Here is a 23,273-nt window from a genome sequence, read left to right as displayed (position 1 = left end):
TATACCTGTCACCCAAAGTCAAATCATTTTTCGTCACCATGTATTTGTCCCTCTTTCCACCCCTCCCCCACACCCTCCTTCCCCTGGAAACGACCTCACTTTTATCTATGTTCACGAGTCTCGGTTTTATATCCCACCTGTGTGTGAAGTCATACCGTTCTTAGCTTTTTCTGATTTACTTATTTTACTCAGTATAATGTTCTCAAGGTCCATCCATGTTTTTGTAAATGTCACTATGTCATCATTTCTCATGACTGAGTGGTATTCCATTGTGTATATGTACCACATCTTCTTTATCCAGTCCTCTATCAAGGGACACTTTGGTTATTTCCCTGTCTCGGCCACTGTGAATAATGCTGCAATGAACATGGGGGTGCATGTGTCTTTACATAATGTTTTCAAGTTTTGGGGTTATAAACCCAGTAGAGGGATTGCTGGGTCATATGGTAGTTCTAGTCTTAATTTTTTGAGGAACCACCATACTTACTTCCATAATAGTTTTACTAATTTACAATTCCACCAACAGTGGATGAGGGTTCCTTTTTCTCCACAGCCTCTCCAACACTTGCTATGACCTGTGTTGTTGCTAACAGCCAATCTAACAGGTGTGAGGTGGTATCTCATTGTAGTTTTTTTTTTTTTTGCATTTCTCTAATAACTATTTAGGATGAGCATCTTTTCATATCCCTGTTGGCCATTTGTATGTCCTCTTGAGAGAAGTGTCTGTTCAGGTCCCCTCCCCATTTTTAAATTGGATTGTTTGCTTGTTCGTTGCTGAGCTTTGTGAGTTCTTTGTGTATTTTGGATATTAACCCCTTATTGGAGCTGCTGTTTGCAAATATCATCTCCTATTTGGTTGGCTGCCTGTTTGTTTTGTTTTTGCTTTTTGTGTTTTGCTGTGCAGAAGCTTTTCAGTTTGATACAGTCCCATTCATTTATTGTTGCCTTTGCTTCCCTTGCCTTTGGGGCCAAATTCTAAAATTGTCTTAATAGAAAGGGTAACAGGCTAAACTATTTTCTACTGCTTTGTTTCTCCGTGTTTTTGCAGTGATTACATTTTTATTCTCTTCCTAGCACTCTTACTGGTTTGGGGAAAAACCTAAGGAAAAAAATGAAGCGAGGCAATTTAATAAGACAACTGAAAGCAAATATTTTGAAGCAGAACCTACTAATTTGGTAGCAGGTGTCCAGATCCAACATCTGTACAAGGTATTGTTTTCCCGATCTCTTTTTCTCAAGGAAACTGATACTTAGTTTGCCGTTCATTGTAAACGTTTGTTACTGGAAATACTAAGAAAAAAAAATCAGATGCTAATAAAAGGTTATGGCCATTCTATTCACTTCCTTTGAAAAAGATATAAATAAAAATATATATAGTATATAATAAGTCTTTCTCCTTCCTCCAGAATAAAATGAGGCTTTATGTAAACTATAATATGATAGTCTTCTATAAATACTCATTAAAAAAAAAAGTCGAGTCTAGAACAGTGATTTTCAACGAGTGGGCCGTAAGTATTTTTAAAACATGTGGTAGCTGACCATTTAGTGAGGGACACTGACCCGAGGCCAGAGAGTAACTGAGCTGTCACTTATCTCTACCTGGTTGTCCTTCCAGCCCTTCTCTGCACGGGTTGTTACCTTGCAGTGCTCCTTGATGAATTTCCTACCTCTTAATTTCTAATGAGACAGGTTTGTGGGGGCTCAAACTTGCAACGGTGACCTTAAAGCTGAGATCAGAAGGGTGAGAATGAGCTAGGGCATTGACAACCTAGGTACAAAAAAAAAAAAATTTCAAACAGAAAAGAGAATTCAAATCCCTGAGGTGAGAAGGAGCTTTCTATGTGGAGAAAGTCAGAAGGACGAAGCGGGGTTTAAGGAAGCCGTGAGAAGGGGTCACGATATGACATGAATCTGGAGATGTCATCAGGAGACCAGTGATGCAGGCGTGACGTGGCAGCTTGTTGCAATGCTTGGATTCCGTGTTTGAGAACACTGGGCAGTAACAATAGGCACTTATGCAGTAGAGGGAGTTATCTGAGTTCTGTGTGGGGAGGACCACCCTGACACAGGTGAAGAGTGTGGGTGTAAGAAAGAGAACAGATGGGAGGCTTTGTCTAGGACAGTGGTTTTCAATCTTTCTAATGCTGTGACCCCGCAATACAGTTCCTCATGTTGCCATGGTGACCCCAAACCAAAAAATAATTTTGGTGGCTACTTCATAACTGTAATTTTGCTACAGTTATGATTCGGAATGTAAATACCTGATATGCATTATGTATTTTCCGATGGCTTTAGGCGACCCCGCTGGGGTCGCGACCCACAGGTTGAGAACCGCTGGTCTAGGAGCTGAGCTAAGATATGACGGCACCCAGGACTAGCCATGTGGAAGGGGAGAACGCAGTGTGGAGATCCAGACCATATTTGGGAGTTAGAATCGAAAAAAGAAATCTCTCTCATCAGTTGGATTTATTATTGAAGGAAAAAGAAGGAAACTAAGGTGGCTCTTGGTTTTGTAGCTGGAGCACACGGGTGATTTTGTGGAGCAATGTGGGCAGACTGGAGACAATGGGGGGGAATGTGAAGTTTGCTTAGTTGTTTTTTAAATGAAGCTTTTGGGAATTAGGAATTCCATTTTACCAGGGGGAGGGGGTGCAGAAGAGGAGGGAGGGGAGGGAGGATGGGGGAAAGAAGGACAAATAGAAGGTGATGAAAAACGATTTGACTTTGGGTGATGGGTACGCAACATAATCAACAGTTCAAATACTATAGAAATGTTTACCTGGCACTGGCCAGTTGGCTCAGTGGTAGAGCATCACCCTGGCAAATGGATGTCCTGGGTTCAATTCCCGGTCAGGGCACACAGGAGAAGCGACCATCTGCTTCTCCACCACCTCTCCTGTTCTCTTTCTGTCTCTCTCTCTCTCTCTTCCTCTCTTGCAGTCATGGCTTGATTGGTTCAAGCAAGTTGGCCCTGGACACTGAGGATGGCTCCATGGCCTCCACCTCAGGTGCTAAAAATGGCTTGGTTTGTGAGCAACAGAGCAACAGCCCCAGATGGGCAGAGCATCGCCCCCTAGCGGGCTTGCCAGATGGATCCGGGTCGGGGTATATACAGGAGTCTTGTCTCTCTGCCTCCTCTCCCCTCCTGTCACTAAGAAAGAAAAAGGAAATGTTCACCTGAAACCTATGTACTCTTATTGACCAATGTCACCCTGTTAAAATTCAATTTTCTAAATAATATTTTTCAAAAATGAGTTCCATTCTGGACAGAATCCTTCATACAAATAAGGATTTCAAATCAGCAGTTACGAGAGCCTGGAACTCAGGTCTAGGGAGAAGATAGGACGAGGGCCGCCAGGTAGAGAACACCCACTGCCATTTGGGATCAAAGAGAAATAGCATTTTGTCGTTGTTGTTGTTGTTGTTGTTACACAGATATTTTGTCCTTATTCACCGTCAGTGGCAGGTACTGGAAGAAATATATACCTCAGTCAGAATGCAGTGGGCTTCGTATCAATTTTCTCATTTAAATATTTTTTTCTTAAGCTGTGTCACTTCATTTTTCATGAAAAATGGAAGTAAAATTTTCTCACTAGTTTTTATAGGTGCTCGTTTCTGCCCCAGGTAAGCAAGTGCTGGTTTATATACCTCTCTCCTTGAAGACATCTGTGTTTCCCTAAATTCAAACCTGGTTGGTTGCCTGGAAAGCACCTCTCCGATAGGTTTGTAGAAAGTGATGACTGTGTGCGTTCCCTCGGTGCTTGTTGGCTAGAGGGGTCCGTATGCTCTTTACCTAATTTTTTTCACCTTCATCAGCCACTCTGGTCATCTGCACATAAGAAATTTGAGATCCCTACAGGACTTCTACGTTTTAAATGTTCTATGTTTTCAATTGGCAGTTCTCCAAATTAAGACATAGGCATTGACTGAAAAAAGGTGATAGCATTATCAGCTTCAAGATGGCAATGAAAACAAAGTAAGAATGGGTGAGATTTTCTCAGGGGACATTGGTAGATTTACAGTGAAATTCTAAAACTTTTGTCATGCCATCAGTTGTGTTTTTTTTTCCTTTTCACAGTTTCGTCCTTCTTACATTTTGATTTTTTTTCCACTCGTGATATTAGTGGTATGGTTTCTGCGATAGATAGTTCATATGACTGCATGTCCCTCCAAAGTGATAGATATAGGTAAAATCGGTATTTTCATTTTATTTTTCTCGCAGGAATTCCGAGTGCAGAGCACTACCAGACTCGCTGTAAAAGATGTTTCCTTGAATTTATATGAGGGTCAGATCACTGTTCTTCTAGGAAATAATGGGGCGGGGAAATCCACTATCTTATCCATTCTCTCAGGTAAGTATCAAGCTGTGCTCAGAGGGTATCTTCACAGAGACACTGTAGATTTAAGTTGACAAGACTTTTGTGAACCACCTTGATGTTAACAGTTTAGTTATTTAGTTATAAAGTATCTTTCTTCTTAAGTTGTAAATAACTTCTTGTGAAAGATACCAGGTGTCAGATCTTGAAAACACATCAGAGTAGCCACTATCAACATGTTCAAAGAACTAAAGGAAACCACAGTGAAAGAAATAATGACAAACATAATGCAATCCCCATCAAAATCCCAATGTCGTTATATAAAGAAATAGAACAAAAAAAAAAATCATCGGGTTTGTATGGAACCATAAAAACCCCCGAATAGCCAAAGCAATCATGAGAAAAAATAATGAAGCTGGAAGTGTCACACTACCTGAGTTCAAATTATACAATAGAGCCACAATAATCAAAAGAGCGTGGCATTGGCAGAAAAGCAGACATACAGACCAATGGAATGGAATTGAGAGCCCCAAAATAAAGCCATATATAATATATATATGGTACACACACACACACACACACACACAAATAATCTTTGACAAAGAGGCCAAAAACACACAATAGAAACAAGAAAGCCTCTTCAATAAAGGGTGCTAGGAAAACTGGAAAGCCACATGCAAAAGAATGAAACTTGACTACAGTTTGTTCCCTTACACAAACATTAACGCAAAATGGATCAAACACCTAAATAAAGACCTGAAACTATGAATTACGTAGAAGAAAACACAGGTAGTGAACTCATGGACCTTGGCCGTGGAGAACATTTTATGAATTTGACTCCAAAGGTAAGGGAAGTAAAGGCTACAATAAATGAATGGACTATGTCAAACAAAATGCTTCTGCACAGAAAAAGAAACTCACACAGACACACACACACACACACACACACGCACAAAACCTCAAATAAGCAGCAAACTAAATGGGAGATGATATTTGCAAACTAGCTCCGATAAGTGGCTAATATCTGTAATATATAAAGAACTCACAGAGCTCAGCAACAAACAAGCAAACAATTCGTTTAAAACATGGGGGGAGGACCTGGACAGACACTTCTTGTGTGTTGTCCTTGCCAGGTTTTGGTATGAGGGTCATGTTGGTGGTCTCCTAAATGTGTGGTGAAGAGAGTGGGCAGCCTTGTCTTGTTCCTGATTTTAGAGGAAAAGCTTTCAGTTTTTCACCCTTTAGAATGATATTGTCTGATGGTTTGTCATACGTGGCCTTTAGTATGTTGAGGTACTTTTCTTCTGTACCCTTTTGTTGAGTAATCCGCAAATGGATTCTGTGTATTATTGAATACATTTTCTGCATCTGTTGAAACAATCATATGATTTTTGTCCTTTGTTGATGTGCGGTATCACTCTGAAATGTTAACCTGAAATGAATCCCCTTGATCACAATATATTGTTTTTAAAGTATATTGTTGTATTTTATTTGTCAGCATTTTGTTTAGGAAGTTTTTGCATCTGTATTCATTAGAGATACTGGTCTGTAGTGTGTGTGTGTGTGTGTGTGTGTGTGTGTGTGTGTGGTTGTCCTTGCCAGGTTTTGGTATGAGTCTTATATTGGCCTCATAAAATGTGTTACTGTATATTGCCTCTTCTTCCGTTTTTTGGAAGACTTTTAGAAGGATAGGAACCAAATACATATATATTATATTAATGTTTGGTAGAATTCATTAGTCCTGGAATTCTTTTTGGGAGGGGGTTTTGACAGTTGTTTCTATTTCCTGCCTGCTTATGGGTCTATTTAGATTTTCTGCTACTTTGTGACTCAATCTAGGAAGATGGTATAGTTCTAGGAACTTATCCACTTCTTCTAGATTGTTGAACTTGGTGGCATATAATCTTTCATAGCATTCCTGTATGTTCCTTTGTGTACCTGTGCTGTCTGTGGTGAAGTCTCCTCTTTCGTTTGAGAGTTTGTTGATCTGAGTCATTTCATTTTTTCCCAGAGCTACAGCTTTATGATACGTCTGTATGTTACAGTGTGCGCTCAGCACCCGAAGGCTGGTGGTGACCCGTCACCTTGTGTTTGGTTTCCTTTTCCCTCGTCATACTCCTTCGCCCCCCCCTTCTCCTCTGGTAACCACTGTTCTGCTGTCTGTGTCTATGGGTGTTTGTGGTTGTTGCTTTTTGTTTTCCACACCACGTCTGAGTGAAATCACATGGTTCTTTTCCTCTGCCATCTGATTTACTTCGCTTAGCATATAATACTTTCAGGATCCATCCATGGTGTGGTCCATGGCAATACTTCATGTTTCTGTGGCTTAGTGGTATTCTATTGTATAAATAAATGTACAGCATCATCATCTAATTATTTGTCGAAGGACACTTGAGTTTTTTCCCCATGTATTGGCTATTGTGAAGAATGCTGCAGTAAACATCTATATCTGTCTTTACGAATAAGTGTTTTCAATTTTTCTGGTAGATACCCAGAATTGCTGGATCATATGGGAACCCTAGTCTTAATTTTTTGAGGAAACTCCGTTTTTTTTGGGGGGGGTTGTTTGTTTTTTTATAGTAACTGCAGCAATCTGCATTCCCACCAGCAGCGTGCGAGGACTCCCTTTTCTTCACATCCTCTCCAACATTTGTTGGTTCTCGTCTGACTGATAATAACCATGCTAACATGTCCGGGGCTGTGAGACACTGCTGAGTCTAATGAGGAATCTGTAAGCGTGTTTTGAAGTTGAGGTGCTGATAAACAGTTTGTTTCCGTGTTCCCTCGGGAAAACAAGACTTCTGTCTTCTGCTTGATTCCAGGTCTCTATCCTGCCACCAGTGGAGAGGCCTTCGTTGATGGATATGACATCTCAAAGCAGATGGTCCAGATCAGGAAAAGCTTGGGCTTGTGTCCCCAGCAGGACTTGTTGTTCAATTACCTGACAGTATCAGAACACCTTTATTTCTATTGTGTGGTAAACCAAAGTCCCACTCCACCCCAACTCCATTCCGGTATTTTATTTAAGAATAGGTTCCCTATGACGCAATATCCCTATGCTTAGAAAGTTCCAGTGTTTTATTTTCGGTGAATTCTTCCAACACAAAGAGGGGGGCTCAGGGGAAAAGACACCATAAGAAGAGAGCCGGGAGGGAAATGTTCCTGGGGGGTGATGTGGACGTCGCGTGTCAACTTCCGCTCCCTTCTCTCCCAGGTCAAAGGAATTCCTCGGAAGAGGTACCCTCTGGAAGCTGACCGTCTGCTGTCTGCTGTTAACCTGACGGAGAAGCGAGACGCGTTTTCCAAGTCGCTGAGCGGAGGGATGAAGCGCAGGCTCTCCATCATCATAGCGCTGATGGGGGACTCCAAGGTAAAAGCAGAACAAGGGCGAAAAATGGGTCCCCACGAACGCTGGTCTGAGAGAAACCAGCTGACACAAACCCCAGGGCCGACGGGTGTCTAACACTCTGAAGGGGGCCTCCCCGACCCCAGCGGCTTCACCTCATTAGCCTTTGTGAGTATGCAACGGTCATCCTGGGTTTGGAACCATGCGTCAGGGGTCCCCAAACTTTTTACACAGGGGGCCAGTTCACTGTCCCTCAGACCATTGGAGGGCCGGACTATAAAAAAAACTAGGAACAAATCCCTGTGCACAATGCACATATCTTATTTTAAAGTAAAAAAAACGGGAACAAATACAATATTTAAAATAAAGAACAAGTAAATTTAAATCAACAAACTGACCAGTATTTCAATGGGAACTATGCTCCTCTCACTGACCACCAATGAAAGAGGTGCCCCTTCCGGAAGTGCGGCGGGGGCCGGATAAATGGCCTCAGGGGGCCGCATGCGGCCCGCAGGCCGTAGTTTGGGGACCCCTGGTCTAAACTGGTGACTTCCGCTCAGCTCGCAGAAGAGCAAATGCGGACTGAGCCCCGGGCCCTGCTGAAGCCCCCGGCCGCCCCGACGGGTGAGGCGCAACCAAGGTCACGGGGCTGCTCCTCTGCTCTTCAGGTGGTGATCCTCGACGAGCCCACAGCTGGCATGGACTCCACCTCCCGGAGGGCCACCTGGGACCTCCTCCAACAGCACAAACAGAACCGCACCATCTTGCTGACCACGCACTACATGGACGAAGCGGACGTCCTGGGTGACCGCATCGCCATCATGATGAACGGGTCCTTGAAGTGCTGCGGCTCTTCACTGTTCCTCAGGAAAATATACGGTCTCTTTCCCTTTCATCCTTCTTTAGAAATCGATGCCTTACTCTTGCCTTAACATGGTCTTCATGGAGACCGATAGCTTAATAGTGTTGTTTAACACCATTGTTACTCTTTTGTCTCGCAGAGAAAACTTCAGTGATTTTTCTCTGTTCTGTTCACTGGGCTCCACGCTGAGCCTTCTGAACAAGTGGCCACCTTTTAGTTCTTCGGAATTACTGCATTATCCAAATATCACGCTCATTTCTTTCATAGGTATCTGCTTAAAGTGTAATTTGTCCAAAAGCAGTTGAGCTTTTAATGAGATGATGATGATGAAGATAAATACATAGATAGATAGACAGCAGATGGGTGATAAATAACAGATAATAGATTCTAGGAAAAATGTAGGGAGCCAGAAATCTCTGTTCCTTATTTCTTGTTTCTCAAACCAGTATTAAATTGCTGCTGTATGAGCAGATATTTTATTCTATTTTGGAGAATTTTTTAAACCATAAATATACCAAATATGTCCTTTTTTTTTTTTTTACCTCTTTTCAGTTATTATTTAAAATTACTTACGCATCAGTTTTCTTTGGCCTGTTAAATAATATTTCAGCATCTTACCTCCAATTTTTCATATTTCTTCCCATTTTTTTTTCTTAAGCACTAGCTTAATAAAATATATAATTTATTCACTCGCCCTGTTTATTGTCTGTCACTCCTCCCTAGAATAAATGCTCTTGTTGAGGGAAAAAACTTTTAATGGAAGTGTAATTTATGTGGAGTACAGTGAGTAGGTCCTCCATGTTCAGGTTGCTGAGTGTTTAAAACCATATATACCCATTTGGCTCTAAGCAAAACAAGATAAGGAATATTGCTGTGACCCCAGAAAGTTCTCTTTAACCCCTTTCTGTCAATTTCCTCACTCAGAAGACATCTGACTTGTATCACCATACATTAATTTTGCCTGTTTTTAAAAATCATACAAATGAATTATACACCATCATTTTTTGTTTGTTTGTTTTTAGCCTCAGCACAATATTTTGAGGTTTATCTTTATCGCTGCATGTATTGATAGTCCATACATTCTACTTTTCGTAGATTTTTTAGGTTGTTTTAGGTCAGGGGTCGGGAACCTATGGCTCGCAAGCCAGATGTGGCTCTTTTGATGGCTGCATCTGGCTTGCAGACAAATCTTTAATAAAAAAATATAATAACGTTAAAAATATAAAACATTCTCATGTATTACAATCCATTCATTTCCTACCGCTCATGTTCATGGTTGCAGGTGGCTGGAGCCAATCACAGCTGTCCTCCGGGACAACACCAGATTTTTATTGGATAATGTGTAATGTACACGGGTCGTTGTATGGCTCTCACGGAATTACATTTTAAAATATGTGGCGTTCGTGGCTCTCTCAGCCAAAAAGGTTCCCGACCCCTGTTTTAGGTCATTACTAGTTTTCAAATACCACTAATGAATATGTTGTAAACTTGCTTCTTTTTATAAAAATCTCAGTTGGATAAAAATTTATCTTAGGTGAAAATATTTAGTAGTGTAGTCACTTGATTAATTATTAAGTGTATGTTCTGCCAAATAATTCTTCAGAGTGTTCGTATTATTTTAACACACACCATCATGTTTGAGAATTCAACTTGCTCCATATCCACACCAATATTTGGTGTAGTCTTTGGATTTTAGCTTTTCTAGTGAATGTGAAACGATACTATTTTATGATTTTAATTTTCATTTTCCTTAGTAATCATTATATTTAGTGTCTCTTTATGTACAAATTGGCTCTTTGTATAAATTACTCTGTAAAGTATAAACTTTTTTTATTATGAATCTGTAGGAGTTTACATATTCTGAATATGAGTTTTCGTGAGATATCTGAACTATGATTATTTCCCCAAATATGTTGCTTGTCTATTCCTTTTGATGGTACCTTCTGATGGGCATAAATTTCCAATTTATCAATTATTTTCCCTTTCAGTTCATTTTTTTAATTTTATTTATTTTTTACAGAGACAGAGAGTGAGTCAGAGAGAGGGATAGACAGGGACAGACAGACAGGAACAGAGAGAGATGAGAAGCATCAATCATTAGTTTTTCATTGCGCGTTGCAACACCTTAGTTGTTCATTGATTGCTTTCTCATATGTGCCTTGACCATGGGCCTTCAGCAGACCAAGTGACCCCTTGCTGGAGCCAGCGACCTTGGGTTCAAGCTAGTGGGCTTTTTGCTCAAACCAGATGAGCCTGAGCTCAAGCTGGAGACCTCGGGGTCTTAAACCTGGGTCCTCTGCATCCAAGTCTGATGCTCTATCCACTGTGCCACTGCCTGGTCAGGCTCAGTCCATATTTTTAAGGAAACCTTTGCTTATGTAAAAGTTGGCAAAGATATTCTCTTTTACTTTCTTCTAGATTCTTTATAGTTTTAGCTTGTAAAAGTTTATGATCTATTTCAAGTCGTTTTTTTATTTTGTGATGTTGATTTTTTTCCATCTGAGTATCCAGAACCACTTATGAAAAAACATGGCCCTTTTTCTGTTGAATTGGCGCTTTTGATAAAAATCACTTGACCGCCTATATGTAGGTCTACTTTTGAATTTTCTATTGTTTCATTGATTTAGGTCTAACGTTTTACAAATACCACAGTCATGAATCCTGTGCTTTTATAGTAAGTCTTGAAAACAGATGATGTATATAGCTACTAATTTTTTCTCTTTTTCAAAGTTAGTTCATGTATTTTAGGCCTTTTTTAGTTCCATATAAATTTTAGGGTCATTTTCTCAAATTATACAAAAAAGATTGGTAGGATATTAATGGGGTTGCTATGAATATTTTATCATTTTGGAAAGAATGGTCATCTTAATGATATTGAGTCTTCCAATGTATGAACATGGTATTATTTTTGACAATTTATCATTTAACTCCAAGGTTTTCATGTGATTGAGATTTTATTTTGGAGATTTTAATTTTATTTTTGAACTACACTTCTGTTTTATGTAGCCATGGCATTCAATTTCTCCTTCCTTGATGGCAGTTGACAGTGGTACTGTTAAGAACCCTAACCAAAAAAAAAAAAAACTAAAATAATGAAAAGTTAAAACAAAAAATACAATAAAAATATAAAAATTTTAAAAATTATGACAAGAAAAACACAGAAAAAAGATAAAAAACAAAACAAAACCCCGAGGAAGTGACATCAGAGAAATGGCGCCGTGAGGAGTACTCCCGATACCTCTCCCTGAAACTTCAACAAATTCAACAACTAAAGACAAAAAAACAATCTCAGGGGCATCTGAAATACACATACATCAAACAAAGATAGGATTGGTCAAAAAGGTGGCTGGATATATAATCCACTCTGAAGGAAATAAGATAGAGAACAGAGTATTCCACTTTCCTCACTGACCTGAGCAAGGGCTGCTTTCACTTGGAACTGAGAGAAAGCAAGGGCTGAGGCCACGGAACAAGCTGGGCTAGGGCAGAGATGTTCAAGCCGAGGAGAGAGTGTGCCCGCAGTTCAGCCCATGTGGAGCTAATGCCAGTGGCAGACCCTGGCAGAGGTGGGCAAGTAGTTGCCTCATTTACTCCTGGTATCCTGGTCGGCGAGCGCGGGCAGTGTGCGAGTGGATCCACCTGGCACTTTGGGCATGGATGCCCGCATTCCCGGACAGAGGGGCTGGGTCAGAGACTGTCAGTAGTGACCTTCTGTGTGGGCTGTGACCAGAGTTTCTGAATAATCCTGGCTTCCCAAACAACAGCACGTGGGAAGTGCATGAAAGCTGGCTTCCCTACACCCGGACCTGTCTGGGTACGGCACCTCCACCAGCCATACAGGCTAACAAAGCACACTCCTGGGGGAAAGAACTGTGGAAGTGGTGGGGGGAGGGTGTGCAGGCAGCTTGCAGACAGCCTCTGGAGAGCAGACCTGTGGAGTGCTGAGGCAACTAGTCATGCCTGGAGGCTCATAGACACCTGCAAGTCAGTCAGCTCCCAGCCCTGCCTGATTACGCTGGTGGCTCTGGCTGGCAAAACCTTACCCAGAACCCTGCATTGAGTGGGGATAAAGGGGAGATTTGGTAGCTCTTAGAGCCTCTTGATCTCCAGGCAGTGGCTGGGGCAACTTCACAGCTGGGGCCCCAGGCTGCTGGTTCAGAAAGGAGAGATTTGGGGAGAGGCTCTGGGAAAACGGACTCTCCCATTGTCAGAGCCTGCAAACACTAACAAGCCCTGCCTACCAACGGGACTGAGACCTAGTTCATGTCATCATCATAGCAACACAACAGCAAATCTCTGTCTAAGAGTGCCACATGGGCAGAACTGGGGTACAGTGCCACCGGCCAAAAAGAGAGAGCAGAAAGAAAAAGGAAGAAGATAACTTCTCAAAACTAGGAAAAAATCCACAGTCTTTATAACTTTTTCTAATTTTTTCTTGTATTTTTTATCTTTTTTTTTCCTTCCACCTTGGTCATTTTATCTTCTTCCTGTTTTATTCTTTTCATTTTGAACATTATTACCCATAGGTGTTACATTTTCCATTCTTTTTTTTTCTATGAGTGTTACATTCCAAAAAACTTAACTCAATTTTTTTTCTCTCTCTCTTTTTGTTTCTTCTTTTCTCTTTCAATTTTTCTCTATTCAAATCTCACCCACAAACAAATTATTTTATTCTGGATTCAAATTTTTTCTTTGTGGCATTTTGTGTGCTTTTTACTTCACTTTTTATCTCTTTAGCATTTCCCTCAACTCCGGTTCTCCATTCTATAGTTTTTGTGCCACTTAATACAATAAAATTTTCGGTTTTTACTGTATTTTTTCTTTTTCTTTCTTTTTTTTTTTCTTACACTGTTTTTCTCATTTGACCAACATTTACAAACAAATTATTTTATTCTTGATCCAAATTTTTTCCTTGTGGCATTCTGTTGGTTCTTGCCTCATTTGTTTTTTGCCTCTTTATAACCCCCCCCCAACCCAGGCCCTCTGTTCTACATATTTTTGTTCCACTTAACACAATATAATTTTCAGTTTTTCACTGCATTTTCTCAAAAAAATTTTTATCAACTCTTATTAGTGTTATCAACAAAACCACTCTCAGATGCCATTAAGGAAGAGAAATCGAATATCATGGATACAAAAGAAAGAGAGGTAACACAGCTAGATGAGGAAAAATCTATGGAGAAAAAATTTAATATATTGGAAACCTTGGAGCTAAATGACAGAGAATTCAAGATAGAAATCCTAAAAATCCTCAGAGATATACAAGAAAACACAGAAAGGCAATATAGGGAGCTCAGAAAACAACTCAATGAACACAAAGAATATATGTCCAAGGAAATTGAAACTATAAAAACAAATCAAACAGAGATGAAAAACTCAATTCACGAGCTGAAAAACGAAGTAACAAGCTTAGCTAATAGAACAGGTCAGATAGAAGAGAGGATTAGTGAAATAGAAGATAAGCAACTTGAGGCACAACAGAGAGAAGAAGAAAGAGACTCAAAAATTAATAAAAAATGAGATAGCCCTACAAGAATTATCTGACTCCATCAAAAAGAATAACATAAGAATAATAGGTATATCAGAGGGAGAAGAGAGAGAAAATGGAATGGAGAACATACTCAAACAAATAATAGATGAGAACTTCCCAAGCCTGTGGAAAGAACTAAAGCCTCAAGTTCAAGAAGCAAACAGAACACCAAGTTTTCTTAACCCCAACAAACCTACTCCAAGGCATATCATAATGAAATTGACACAAACCAACAGCAAAGAAAAAATTCTCAAGGCAGCCAGGGAAAAGAAGAATACAACATATAAAGGAAGGCCCATTAGATTATCATCAGATTTCTCAGCAGAAACTCTACAAGCTAGAAGAGAGTGGACCCCAATATTTAAAGTCCTGAAAGAGAGGAACTTTCAGCCACGAATACTATACCCATCAAAGCTATCCTTCAAATACGAAGGAGAAATAAAAACATTCACAGATACAGAAAAGATGAGGGAATTTATCATCAGAAAACCCCCACTCCAGGAAATACTAAAGGGGGTTCTCCAATCAGATACAAAGAACAAAAAAAAAACAGAGCCACAAGTAAAAGCTCCAAGAAGAACACAATAAAACCAAATTTAAACTGTGACAACAACAAAAAGAAAGAGGGGGAGAAGACGGAGATTAACAGTAGCAAAGGACGATGGAGTGCAAAAGTACTCACAAAATAGTTCGCTACAATGAACAGGGTAGGGACCCTTTTCATTACTCAAAGGTAACCACCATTGAAAAAACCACCACAGAAGCACATGAGATAAAAAAGATAGCAACAGAGGAAAGATGTATGGAATACAACCAAATAAAAACAAAAGATAGAAAAACGAAAGAGAAGGATCAAACAAGACACAAAACTAACAGAAAGCAAGATATAAAATGGCAATAGGGAACTCACAAGTATCAATAATTACACTAAATGTAAACGGATTAAACTCACCAATAAAAAGGCACAGAGTAGCAGAATGGATTAAAAAAGAAAATCCAACTGTATGCTGCCTACAGGAAACTCATCTAAGTAACAAGGATAAAAACAAATTCAAAGTGAAAGGCTGGAAAACAATACTCCAAGCAAATAACATCCAAAAAAAAGCAGGTGTAGCAATACTCATATCGGATAATGCTGACTACAAGACAGGAAAAGTACTCAGAGACAAAAATGGCCATTTCATAATGGCTAAGGGGACACTGAATCAAGAAGACATAACAATTCTTAATATATATGCACCAAACCAAGGAGCACCAAAATATATAAGACAGCTACTTATTGATCTTAAAACAAAAACTGACAAAAATACAATCATACTTGGAGACCTCAATACACCGCTGACGGCTCTAGATCGGTCATCCAAACAGAGAATCAACAAAGACATAGTGGCCTTAAACAAAACACTAGAGCACCTGGATATGATAGACATCTACAGGACATTTCATCCCAAAGTGACTGAGTATACATTTTTCTCCAGTGTACATGGATCATTCTCAAGAATTGACCATATGTTGGGCCACAAAAACAACATCAGCAAATTCAGAAAAATTGAAGTTGTACCAAGCATATTTTCTGATCATAAAGCCTTGAAACTAGAATTCAACTGCAAAAAAGAGGAAAAAAATCCCACAAAAATGTGGAAACTAAACAACATACTTTTAAAAAATGAATGGGTCAAAGAAGAAATAAGTGCAGAGATCAAAAGATATATACAGACTAATGAAAATGACAATACGACATATCAGAATCTATGGGATGCAGCAAAAGCAGTGATAAGAGGGAAGTTCATATCACTTCAGGCATATATGAACAAACAAGAGAGAGCCCAAGTGAACCACTTAACTTCCCACCTTAAGGAACTAGAAAAAGAAGAACAAAGACAACCCAAAACCAGCCGAAGAAAGGAGATAATAAAAATCAGAGCAGAAATAAATGAATTAGAGAACAGAAAAACTATAGAAAAAATTAATAGAACAAGGAGCTGGTTCTTTGAAAAGATCAACAAAATTGACAAACCCTTGGCAAGACTTACCAAGGAAAAAAGAGAAAGAACTCATATAAACAAAATCCAAAATGAAAGAGGAGAAATCACCACGGACACCGTAGATATACAAAGAATTATTGTAGAATACTATGAAAAACTTTATGCCACTAAATTCAACAACCTAGAAGAAATGGATAAATTCCTAGAACAATACAACCTTCCTAGACTGAGTCAAGAAGAAGCAGAAAGCCTAAACAGACCTATCAGTAGAGAAGAAATAGAAAAAACCATTAAAAACCTCCCCAAAAATAAAAGTCCAGGCCCTGACGGCTATACCAGCGAATTTTATCAAACATTCAAAGAAGACTTGGTTCCTATTCTACTCAAAGTCTTCCAAAAAATTGAAGAAGAAGCAATACTTCCAAACACATTTTATGAGGCCAACATAACCCTCATACCAAAACCAGGCAAGGATGGCACAAAAAAAGAAAACTACAGACCAATATCTCTAATGAATACAGATGCTAAAATACTAAACAAAATACTAGCAAATCGAATACAACAACATATTAAAAAAATAATACATCATGATCAAGTGGGATTCATCCCAGAATCTCAAGGATGCTTCAACATACGTAAAACGGTTAACGTAATACACCATATCAACAAAACAAAGAACAAAAACCACATGATCTTATCAATAGATGCAGAAAAGGCTTTTGATAAAATACAACACAATTTTATGTTTAAGACTCTCAATAAAATGGGTATAGAACGAAAATATCTCAACATGATAAAGGCCATATATGATAAACCATCAGCTAACATCATATTAAATGGCACTAAACTGAAGGCTTTCCCCTTAAATCAGGAACAAGACAGGGTTGTCCACTCTCTCCACTCTTATTTAATGTGGTACTAGAGGTTCTCGCCAGAGCAATCAGACAAGACAAAGAAATAAAAGGCATCCATATCGGAAAAGAAGAAGTAAAGGTATCACTTTTTGCAGATGATATGATCCTATACATCGAAAACCCCAAAGAATCCACAAAAAGACTACTAGAAACAATAAGCCAATACAGTAAGGTCGCAGGATACAAAATTAACATACAGAAGTCAATAGCCTTTCTATATGCCAACAATGAAACAACTGAGAACGAACTCAAAAGAATAATCCCCTTCACGATTGCAACAAAAAAAATAAAATACTTAGGAATAAACATAACAAAGAATGTAAAGGACTTATATAATGAAAACTATAAACCATTGTTAAGGGAAATCGAAAAAGATATAATGAGATGGAAGAATATACCTTGTTCTTGGCTAGGAAGAATAAATATAATCAAGATGGCTATATTACCCAAAGCAATATACAAATTTAATGCAATTCCCATCAAACTTCCAATGACGTTTTTTAAAGAAATAGAGCAAAAAATCATCAGATTTATATGGAACTATAAAAAACCCCGAATAGCCAAAGCAATCCTAAAGAAAAAGAATGAAGCTGGGGGCATTACAATACCTGACTTCAAACTATATTATAGGGCCACGACAATCAAAACAGCATGGTATTGGCAGAAAAATAGACACTCAGACCAATGGAACAGAATAGAAAGTCCAGAAATAAAACCACATATATATAGTCAAATAATTTTTGATAAAGGGGCCAACAACACACAATGGAGAAAAGAAAGCCTCTTCAATAAATGGTGCTGGGAAAACTGGAAAGCCACATGCAAAAGAATGAAACTGGACTACAGTCTCTCCCCCTGTACAAAAATTAACTCAAAATGGATCAAAGATCTAAACATAAGACCTGAAACAATTAAGTACATAGAAGAAGACATAGGTACTCAACTCATGGACCTGGGTTTTAAAGAGCATTTTATGAATTTGACTCCAATGGCAAGAGAAGTGAAGGCAAAAATTAATGAATGGGACTACATCAGACTAAGAAGTTTTTGCTCAGCAAGAGAAACTGATAACAAAATAAACAGAAAGCCAACTAAATGGGAAATGATATTTTCAAACAACAGCTCAGATAAGGGCCTAATATCCAAAATATACAAAGAACTCATAAAACTCAACAACAAACAAACAAACAATCCAATAAAAAAATGGGAAGAGGATATGAATAGACACTTCTCCCAGGAAGAAATACAAATGGCCAACAGATATATGAAAAGATGCTCATCTTCTTTAGCTATTAGAGAAATGCAAATCAAAACTGCAATGAGATACCACCTCACACCTGTTCGATTAGCTGTTATTAGCAAGACAGGTAATAGCAAATGTTAGAGAGGCTGTGGAGAAAAAGGAACCCTCATACACTGTTGGTGGGAATGTAAAGTAGTACAACCATTATGGAAGAAAGTATGGTGGTTCCTCAAAAAACTGCAAATAGAACTACCTTATGACCCAGCAATCCCTCTACTGGGTATATATCCCCAAAACTCAGAAACATTGATACGTAAAGACACATGCAGCCCCATGTTTATTGCAGCATTGTTCACAGTGGCCAGGACATGGAAACAACCAAAAAGCCCATCAATAGATGACTGGATAAAGAAGATGTGGCACATATACACTATGGAATACTACTCAGCCATAAGAAATGATGACATCGGAACATTTACAGCAAAATGGTGGGATCTTGATAACATGATACGAAGCGAAATAAGTAAATCAGAAAAAACCAGGAACTGTATTATTCCATACGTAGGTGGGACATAATACTGAAACTAAGAGACATTGACAAGAGTGTGGTGGTTACGGGGGGGAGGGGGGAATGGGAGAGGGATAGGGGGTGAGGAGGGGCACAAAGAAAACAAGATAGAAGGTGACAGAGGACAATCTGACTTTGGGTGGTGGGTATGCAACATAATTGAATGACAAGATAACCTGGACTTGTTATCTTTGAATATATGTATCCTGATTGATTAATGTCACCCCATTAAAATAAAAAAACACCCACAAAAATAAGAATAAAAAATATAAAAGTTAAAGGAAATTAAGTTCAAAAGAGAAAAAGAAAAAAAGTATAAGAAGAAAAAAAGGGAAATAATGAAATAAAAAAACAGGAAAAATATATTTCGGTTTTGAGAGGTTTCTTCCAGTAGGTGTCACTGTATTACAACTTCTAGCTCTGTGAAGTTTCCGGGCTGTCCTCCACTCAGAGGTTGCTGTCACAATAATGCAGGCAGGGCTGCAGATGTGTTGGTGGGTGGGGCATGTTGTGAGGGCTTCATGGCTTCATCTTTATGGCTTTATGGCTCTAGCAGTGGTGGTCTCAGGCTTCCAGGCTCTCCTCCACACGTCTCAGCAGACCCAGGGACCAGACACAGGGCACCTCTGTTCTTCAGGGGAGAGAGTGGCTCTGGAGAGCTAGCTGTGGGGTCTGTCTCTGTCACTCTTTGTACAGTGAGGCACGGGAGGCAGGATCTGGGAGGCTGGGGACTGCACTTGTGTGTCCTCTGTTTCTGCTGAGTGTGAGTGAGTGTGGGCTGCAGGCAGACCACGGGAACAGTGGTCGTGACTCCTTGCTCAGGCCACTTTGCTTTATCTCCCCATCTGCCCCTGTATCTCACTGCTCCTCCCAGCAGAAGGAGAGCCAGTCACTCTGGGCTTCCCTCTCCACACCCCTCAGATAAAATCTAAACAGCCTGAGCTTTACTCCTTCCCAAAGTCGCTCTAGGCTCTCCAGAGCCCACCGTGAATGCATTTTCTCTTCCACCCCCCTTTTCACCCCATCCCACCTCTAGTCCATTCAGTGCACGGATCTTTCAGGCTCGCCTGCCAGCCCAGCTGGGGTTCCTTCACTGTGTTATAGCTGCTCAATTTGTTGAAATTTCAAGGGGAGAGATCAGGAGTATCTCTCATGTCACCATTACTATGATGTCATTCTTTTTGTTTCTTAAGTTTTCTATTTCTTTCTTAAAATTCTCAATTTTCACATGTGTTGTTATCCTAACTTTGATTAGCATCTTTATGATGGTTACTTTGAATTCTCTAGTCGGTAAATCATATGTCTCCATTTCATAAAGTTAGGTTCTGGAGGTATATTTTTCTTTCATTTGAAAATGATCTCTATTCTGCGTCTATTGATTTTTTCATCATATTTAGCAATATTTTCTTTGTTGCTCCCTTTGTAATTTTTATAACTGACATTATGATTAAAATAACCATAGAGAATAATGTACTTGATATTTATTCTCAGAAAAGGGGACACTGGTATGGTAGGCCACCAATGTGGTAGACAACTGAATTAATCTGACCTGTATTTAAGCAAATATAGGAGTATTACAACTTTATTCAGATTCTGTTCATTGCTATCTTCAAAGGTTTTAAGGATGGGACTAAAATTTTGCTCTTAGTAGAGCTTGGATTTGTGCATGAATGAGACTATAGAGATCTCTTCAAGCTCTAGTGAAGGTGCAGAGTACTCTGGGAAGATTCTCAGATCTCTGAAGGACAGGAATTTTAGCTGATTATTTACTGCTTTGTGTATAATCAGCACCCAATAGATATGTGTTTAATGCATATACACCTTGTCCTCTAAGGTTTCAGTGATATAGGACAAGAGGCCAGGTAACAGATGATTTTCTTTCTTTCTCTCTTCTATTAGTCTCTTAAGAAACTAATGAAAGCACCAAAGAAGTTTTTAACAGGCTTTTTAGACTGGTGAGCAAATGAATTGTAGCATGAGCTATCTTCTTCTTGCTCATCCAAATCATGAAAAGCCAAGCGGAGTCTCACAAGAATCAGGGAAATACAAAATTGTTTTATTTTCTTTTTTCTTAATGAATTTTCTCAGGTGTGGGATATCACTTAGTAATGGTGAAGGGCCCTCGCTGTGATGTTGAAGGAATCTCCAAGTTGATATATTACCATATACCATCAGCCATTTTGAAGAAGAATTTTAAAAATGAATTAGCTTTTATTCTACCCAAAGAGGACACACACAGGTATGAACCAAGACAAGTAGTAAAGGTTGATGTTTAGATGACAGAAAATTGTTGTTGCTTTTTCTGATCTTTGCATGTGTAGTAAGTAGAATTTATTCAAAAAGCCAAAACTCCAGTCTTAACTGCCACTTGCCCTGAAGAAAGGGACGGCCCCCTGTGGCTATCATGTCCTGATTTTTTTTTTCTTTTTTCTTTTTCTGAAGCTGGAAACCGGGAGAGACAGTCAGACAGACTCCCGCATGCGCCCGACTGGGATCCACCCGGCACACCCACCAGGGGCAACACTCTGCCCACCAGGGGGCGATGCTCTGCCCCTCCGGGGTGTCGCTCTGCTGTGACCAGAGCCACTCTAGCACCTGGGGCAGAGGCCAAGGAGCCATCCCCAGCGCCCGGGCCATCTTTGCTCCAATGGAGCCTTGGCTGCGGGAGGGGAAGAGAGAGACAGAAAGGAAGGAGGGGGTGGGGGTGGAGAAGCAAATGGGCGCCTCTCCTATGTGCCCTGGCCGGGAATCGAACCCAGGTCCCCCGCACGCCAGGCCGACACTCTACCGCTGAGCCAACTGGCCAGGGCCATCATGTCCTGATTTTAATTGGTGATCACCGCTGGTATGTTGTCAGTAGAATAAAAAGGGTGTGGTGAGTAGAGTGAATGGAAATAATAAGATAATTAAAGAAAAATGGCTGTAGTGGTGGCTCTTGAAGCCAGCATGCCCAGAACACAGTGGAAAGAGGTAGTTTTACTGCCCTTGTTAGCCAAAGTATTCATCAGAGGGGGTGACAAAGAATGAAAAGCTTATCTGAGGTAACTAACCTAAAATTTAAAATGGAAACTACGAGTGCTCATCAGTGACTCTCGGGGAGTGTGATTCCTTTATGTAATATTATAACTTAAGCACTTGCTTTGGTCTTCCCACGAGTCAAGCCAGTTGTCATAACCAAGAAGGCTATGGAGGACTCTAATGTCTCCTTTCCTGAGACAGAGAGGAATGTATAAAAGACATAAAAAGGAAAAGGAACTGCATTACTTGAACTTTTTATTAGCAGTCTGGAAGTTAGTGGTCAGGCAGCAGCAGACGAGAACCAGGACGCTCGTTATAAACAGGAATGAAAGAATAAAGTGTCACAGAGAATTGGAAATAAAACTCTAGATCTGTATCCCGAGAGAACCAGGAACCAGGTGGGAGCTTTGGCCCATTATCATGGTTGTGATCCATGTGAAGCTGCAGACTCTCTCTGGAAACAAAACACTTGTTTAAACTGATCACACTATTCAGTAAAAAAGAAATCTAAATTTAGTATGTATGAGGATAGACAGAATTCCATCAAATGCGAAAAAAGTTATATGCTGTGTGGTCACATTTTTTCCTTTTCCTTTTAATTTTTTGCTGTCTTTCCTTCAAAGTGTAATATACATGTATGATCTATACAATGTTTATGTTTATTAAATATATGATATATTTCATATGCATTACACATATGTATTATATATAGTGTATAGTAAAACAATTAGAAAAACAGCTATGCAGCTATACTCAAATTTATTGAATTTTTCCCAAATATAATATATGTAATTATTATATTCTCCCAAAATATATGTAATTTATATTTGCTTAATAATATCTTTATTTTATTTTTATATATTATATATGATAAAACTTGTATAATTAAAAATAGATGTTCTTCACAATATGATTGGATCGTATAATAATTTGTCTTGTTATTAACTTACCCGTAGTAATTATTTTGTTTTAATACTGATTATTTTACCACTAAGGAGCCCAGAGTTTGCTAGTCTACATATGATCGCATAATGACAAAATTAAAAAGTATATTTATGTCTGGAACATATGAATTGGAAAGCAAAATTTTCCCCTAATCACCCCCCATGGATAATCATTGGGAAGAGTTGCTCTTCGTTTTCCAGAATCATGACATGCGTCCATGGACATGTGTACCATTATCATTGTTTTCTAGAAACGAGATCTTATAATACTAATAATGTTCTGAATCTTGTTTGTTCATTTACCAGCATTTTTCAGTTAACTTTCTGGGATAGAACTTTTAGGATGTCTTCATTTGTAAGGTGACCAAAAAAAAAAAATTTACGTTTTACTTAGATCTCTTATTCTTTCATATATTTACACTATAACTTATTTATTCATTAATCTGTTGGTGGATATTTATCTTCACCTTGTGCTTTATTAATGCACTTTAAAGTAGCACACGGTGCATTTTTAATTTTATCATATATTTTGAAAGCTAAAAGAAAC

At 39.2% G+C, this 23,273-nt stretch overlaps 1 protein-coding gene across 1 annotated transcript in view; it reads left to right on the top strand.

Annotated features, from left to right (window-relative positions):
* The window catches only part of LOC136335756 (phospholipid-transporting ATPase ABCA3-like), an 83,865-nt gene that overhangs the window by 22,373 nt on the left and 38,219 nt on the right, over positions 1-23,273 (top strand). Inside the window, exons 11-16 of the mRNA XM_066276852.1 lie at positions 1,075-1,209; positions 4,223-4,352; positions 7,139-7,293; positions 7,531-7,686; positions 8,331-8,541; positions 20,853-21,003. Coding sequence (XP_066132949.1) covers positions 1,075-1,209; positions 4,223-4,352; positions 7,139-7,293; positions 7,531-7,686; positions 8,331-8,541; positions 20,853-21,003 — 938 coding nt within the window. The remainder of the gene's footprint in view (positions 1-1,074; positions 1,210-4,222; positions 4,353-7,138; positions 7,294-7,530; positions 7,687-8,330; positions 8,542-20,852; positions 21,004-23,273) is intronic.

The sequence above is a fragment of the Saccopteryx bilineata genome, chromosome 4, assembly GCF_036850765.1.
Source record: "Saccopteryx bilineata isolate mSacBil1 chromosome 4, mSacBil1_pri_phased_curated, whole genome shotgun sequence".
Classification (NCBI taxonomy): domain Eukaryota; kingdom Metazoa; phylum Chordata; class Mammalia; order Chiroptera; family Emballonuridae; genus Saccopteryx; species Saccopteryx bilineata.
The sequence above is the reverse complement of the archived record's forward strand: the minus strand, read 5'-3'. Positions and strand labels throughout refer to the sequence as shown.